The sequence below is a fragment of the Metopolophium dirhodum genome, chromosome 7 (genome assembly GCF_019925205.1).
Source record: "Metopolophium dirhodum isolate CAU chromosome 7, ASM1992520v1, whole genome shotgun sequence".
NCBI lineage: Eukaryota > Metazoa > Arthropoda > Insecta > Hemiptera > Aphididae > Metopolophium > Metopolophium dirhodum.
Genome location: NC_083566.1, coordinates 5,534,408 through 5,540,407, shown reverse-complemented (window position 1 = coordinate 5,540,407; position 6,000 = coordinate 5,534,408). Strand labels below are relative to the sequence as shown.

General features: G+C 28.3%; 1 protein-coding gene across 3 annotated transcripts in view; it reads left to right on the top strand.

Annotated features, from left to right (window-relative positions):
• The first annotated feature begins 2,378 nt into the window (after window positions 1–2,378).
• LOC132949213 (zinc-regulated GTPase metalloprotein activator 1-like) overlaps window positions 2,379–6,000 on the top strand; it is a 29,742-nt gene continuing 26,120 nt past the window's right edge. Inside the window, exons 1-5 of one of the 3 annotated variants that reach the window (XM_061019979.1) lie at window positions 2,379–2,608; window positions 2,735–2,923; window positions 3,393–3,581; window positions 3,655–3,714; window positions 4,852–4,889. In XM_061019979.1, coding sequence (XP_060875962.1) covers window positions 2,752–2,923; window positions 3,393–3,581; window positions 3,655–3,714; window positions 4,852–4,889 — 459 coding nt within the window. In that variant the 5' untranslated portion in view covers window positions 2,379–2,608; window positions 2,735–2,751. Of the gene's footprint in view, window positions 2,609–2,734; window positions 2,924–3,048; window positions 3,205–3,392; window positions 3,582–3,654; window positions 3,715–4,851; window positions 4,890–6,000 lie in introns of those variants that run through there. The other 2 variants (XM_061019978.1, XM_061019980.1) reach the window with 2 other exon arrangements.

Sequence of the window (6,000 nt, the reverse complement as noted above, 5' to 3'; positions counted from 1 at the left end):
TCACCATACACAAATTCAGCTTTTTCTCAAACTACACGACTACACAGCATGAATGAACCACCTACCTTATAAAATTAGATTAAAATACTTAAGTATCCAATCATGATTGAAAAAAGATTGTGATGATGAAGTACCAAATAATACAATAACACCAAACAAATCACACTAAGTCCTTCGTAACTATAGGTACCTGGTACCTACCGAATATTTTTATAGACACAAATTACCTATATAAAACGGTTAAAAGAAAAATTTGCAAAACTCACGTTTACGTCCAAGACATACCAAAATATACTAACGTTTTTCTCCTTGAAAAGAATTTCCACCAATATATGAAAAATGTATTACTTAAATAAACGTCAAACATATCCCTTAATATTGACAGAAATTCACCATTGAACTAACAATACATTCCTGCAGCAAACTCTTGAGATAAAGCATTTACCAGTCACCAAAGACAATGTAGCTAATGTAATTAAATTTAAATGACATCAACCGACGTACAATAATTTTAACTCTTATTGTAACATCGTATGCGACTTTTAATTGTTGGTTGTTAATGACCGCAAATGCCACGGCCTTTGTATTAATTAAAACATTTATATTATATTATGATATATTAATATATTACAGTACTAACTATATTTTAATCTATAGCCGAGAAAACAAAAACTTTTGGTCACAACCCTTTCCTCTTTTTAATCACGCGTCTTTCAGTCTATGGATAACTACTGTTAAACAATGTAATAAAATATATAATAAATATCTAATATATATATATATATATGTGTGTATTTATCTATATTATGATAAAAGTAATGTTTTATTTGGATTTAGAAACTTTTATCGTTAATTTTTTCTTAACCCCCCCCCCCCCCCCCACCAATATAAACAATATTTATTGTTTTGCCACTGACTATATGACGTGTCGATCCGATGATGAACTATGAACATGAATACATAATATATAGTTCCTCTGCAGTCCGTGGTAGGTATCGGTATGTTTGGAAAATATCAAGACGTAGACATCATTGATGCAGGTATTGGTACCTAACATAACTCACTATAATACATTATGGTTTCTACAAAGTAACGCGATATTTCAAACTCAACACTGAGTTTTATAAATAGAAAATATAATATCTTCGTCGTATATAAATTATATAATATACATAATATCGAAATTCCTACCTCGGCGTGTAACCTCGATGTAGGTGGTAAAAAATACGCGTGGTAAAATGTTAATAGACGAAATTAATAAAATATAATATTCTCGTTGTATTAATATAATATGCAGATTTTGATATGTTAAATAGCCTAAAATCCAAATTGTTGTACACATTTCATTGTGATAATGTAATTTACGTTTGTACCTAATATATCAGCTATACTCTGCAGCTACAGCGTTCGTTATCTTATTATTATTGGCAACCATTTGAATAAATTATTATGACTGTAGTCCATACTCCATCATATAGGATAGAGAAGTTATTGGATTTGAATTTTTTTCTGCGCATTTGATTTATAGTAGGTATACCTATGGTTACAAAACTAGTGACTACCTTTTGTTTCCACCCACTAAGGAATTAATTGTATTCCTGTTTATTTAATTTTTAATTAAAAAGAATGTTTGGTATTACACGGTCCAACCTATTTAAAAAAATTAAAATAGTGTGACACAATTCAAGTCAGAATAATATGTTATTGTCGTCATTCTTTTACAGTCGAACACTCAAACGGGTGATTTTAATTGGGCGTCGTGTGATCATCTGTGTGCCAACTGCCAGGTGCCAGGTGCTCGTGTATTGATAATCGCGGTATTAATGTTGTAGGTATAACGCAGTCCGATAGGCGATATTGCGATACCTAACCATTAATTAGATATAAAATATAGGTTGGGTACCTAAAGCACAAATCTTATTGACCCCACTGTCCGGGTATTGACGTGACGTTTAATAGCTAATGTGTACCCCGTGTCGCACAGTTTGTATAGGGACTGTCACGCACCAGTGCACCACCAACACCAGCCACAACGCCACTTCAATCATTGCTGTAGCCCTGAATCGGGTCGTCCACACATAATAATTTTGCTTATTTTGTCCATCGGAAAAATGACCAACGCCATCTCTAACAGTTGTTCGTTACTAACGTGAAGTCGTGAACTTTTACAGTTTATGCATCCACCGTCCGATGGCGCAGTACGTATTGTCTGGCAGTGTGATATTATCAAGGTGATTATCACAATAATATTTTGGGAACCCGCCCGGAACGACTGTAGTTGTTGTTGTCAACTTCATTTTAGTAAATATTATCAAGTGCTACTGATAATATTATTAATGATAAATGTAATCAATAAAGGAAATATTATATTATGTTATGTTATGTTCGTAAATATGATAACGTTTTATTTCAAAATATTATGTTCAAACGATTTCAAGTTGTACTGTGTTGTTCTACCCAGTGCTCGCTCTGACTACAAGTTACCATTTTCTTGATTAGGTTAAGTCTTAACACACGTATTTACTTTTCTTAGTGAAACTTACTATCGAAGGATAAACTGTGTGTAGTGCGTGGGCTTGTGATTTTAATTTTCTGTTTTTATACATAGGTATATACTAATATATCGTTGACTACTAAGTATAAATACTATTTAGTATTATTTTATAATCAGGGATGATAATATCTAATATGGTCTGACCAATTCATTTAATTGATGTTATTTGTGTTAAATCAGTTTGCAGAATAATTACAATGGACTCGGACGATGAAATCCCATCATTGGTGACAGCTATTACATTGGATCCAGTGCCTGTGACAATTATAACCGGTTACTTAGGGTCTGGCAAGACAACTCTTTTAAATTATATACTTACGGAACAACACAATAAAAAAATTGCTGTCATATTGAACGAATTTGGTGAAGGTACGTAATATGACGTTTTGCATTTAACATGTTGACTGCATAATATGTCTTGTTGCAGTTTTCACCCAGTACGTATGATAATAATCATTATATATGTAAAAACAAAAGAAAGAAACTGCGTCTGTATACATATTTAAAAACATATGTTTAATCTACGCTAAATAATAATAAAATAACATTCAGCCACGCTTAGGGAATAATAAACCATTTACTTGTATATTAGATGCCAAATGGCGTCAAACACGTTGTTGATTGATCCATATGAAGTCAATTGTTCATGTGTCAGTATGCATTCAATGTGTTAACACAATATTATTCAATAGTATCATCATTATTAGTTTTTTATATCTGCTCAACAAATATTTATCCTAAACAAATCTTTTAAACTGTAAAAATTCTTTGTAGCAGTTTTACAATAACACTTTATTGAGTTTACTTATTTATATTGTTAATTATTATTTTTTTGAAGGTGACACTATGGAAAAATCGATTGCTGTTGGTGAAAAGGGAGACCTTTGTGAAGAATGGCTTGAACTACAAAATGGCTGCTTATGTTGTTCCGTCAAAGATAACGGTGTGAAAGCAATTGAAAACCTTATGTCCAAACGTGGAAAATTTGATTATATATTGTTAGAAACTACAGGATTAGCTGATCCTGGTAACTTAGAACATTTTAAATAGATTAGCTGATGTAAAAAGCAACAAATACATTTATTCTTTTACATTTTCAGGACCTATTGCAAAATTATTTTGGATTGATACTGAACTGGGAAGTGATGTTCATTTAGATGGTTGGTAAATCAAATTTCTTACATTAATCTAGAAATATTATAGTTTTAGTAAAATTAATAAATTATTAATTATTTATATCATAAAAATATAAAAATGAATTTATGAATATTAAATAACTACTTAATATTCATAAATTTATAGCAATCAATTTATTAATTTTAAGCAATCAAACTATATTATCATATATTAAATTCTACCTATAGGTAGATATAATTTATTTAAAAATGATTTTATTTAAGAGGACAACATACCCGCATGTGTTGTCTCCATCTCATAAGTGCGTAATATAACAAATGTATGCTCTTTAGATCACGTTTAGCTCCGTTAGTTTAAAAATTGGAGTGAATCGACCTATTATGGAACTTGTTGGTAAGATCATTATCTGTGTTCGTATGTTGGTTTTTTTACGTTTATTCAGTATTGAAGTAAAAAAATGAACCATCTTAAAATATACAAGCACAGATAATGTTCTTACCATCAAGTTTCATAATAGGTTAATTCATTCTAATTGTTAAATTAACAAAGCTAAATGTGATCTGCTGAGCATAAATTTGCTGTTATGCACTTGTCAGACGAAGACAACACTTGTGGGTGTGGTACCCTCTTAAGATTCATGAAAAGAAGTTAGTTCAGAAAATAACAAAAAGACATTTATCATGGGAATTCAATAAGCATAATTAACTAAGTTTTTATTAGGTATTTAGGTATTTGATTGGCAATTTAATAATGAGTGATATTATATAATTATGTATATGTGTATTGATATTCAAAATATTAAAACAACATAATGTAAATATGTTAAATATTTAGCTACCAAGTGTACTTTTCATTACATAGGAAAGTTACATTATCAATGATGTTTACTCTTGTAAGAAAAAAATACTTGAAGTTAAGAATATCAATGTTAACTTAAAATTCATTGGTATTGTTATTTGTTATTACATAATTGTTATTATCTAAATCTAATACTGCACAGTTAATAATAATATTAAACATTAAATTAATATTAAACATTAAATTAATATTAAAAATCAATTAATTTTACTATATTGATTTTGTCAAATAAGGAATGTTATAATGTTGTGCTTCTTATAGTACTTAACATAATAAAATAATCTAATTGTATACATTTTCAGGAATAGTCTGTGTCATTGATAGCAAAAACGCAAATAAAGTAAGGTACCTACTTTTATAATTTATTATTAATATGAGTTCGAAAGCATTGATTAAATATACAATATATTTAAACAATGTCAAAAGTTGAATTTAAGTGTTCAAATTAGGAATGAAACATTTATTTGCATTTTGATTTTTATATTAATAAATTGTTACTTAAAAAAGGGTTCTTCTTTATAAAGTTAAAAATAATCTTACTTTTGAGGTAATTCCTTTTTTTTTACTTTGATGCAATATTGCACATTACTACTTTCTTGTGCTACTTCATTATAATCTTAGTACATATTGATATTGATTTATCATATTGATAAATATTTAGGTTTAAATCATATTCTTGACATGTCATAGGTAATGCGTATTACAGAAAATGTCTTACGATGCTGTTATTGAATAGAGGACAAATTCTTAGATTGATACAAGGAATACTGAAATTATATTTATGGTTTCATCAAGAAAATCAGTTAGTCAGAACATAATTAATATTCTATAATTCTGCATAATATCATATTTTTCCTAAATTCACCAAGACGCTTGATAGAGTACATATTTTCATTGGGTTTCTTTTTATACAGAGCACTATTTGCATGAAGAAAATCAAATGTTATCTTCATTATACCTCTAAATCATAATATTAAACTTATCACAGTTACTTCTCATAATATTGTCAATATAAAATTTTCTATAATAGGTATATATAATTAATATATTAGACTTTATTAACTATACACATTTATAAACTTATATGTTAACAAAATTTGATGAATAATTTGTATTGTTATAATTTTGAGAGGATGACTCAAATAATAGGTAATTTTATTAATACCATTTAAGAATGATTTTCAATACCAATCACATCATGTTAATATTTAACTATTTTCATAAAATAAAAAAAAAGCAATATTCATGTATTTTTGAGATGTATAATATGGTTTTGATTGGATGGATTGCCATTGATTTATAGCTTATACTTCATAGTATTATGACAAGTAAATATAATTTTTTTTTTTATTTTTATTAAATTAATTAAAAAATATCTTGATATCATCAGGTTTCTCAGTTGCTGTGGTAAAAACGATATGAATTTCTTATTTAATTTTCCGATTAGTTCT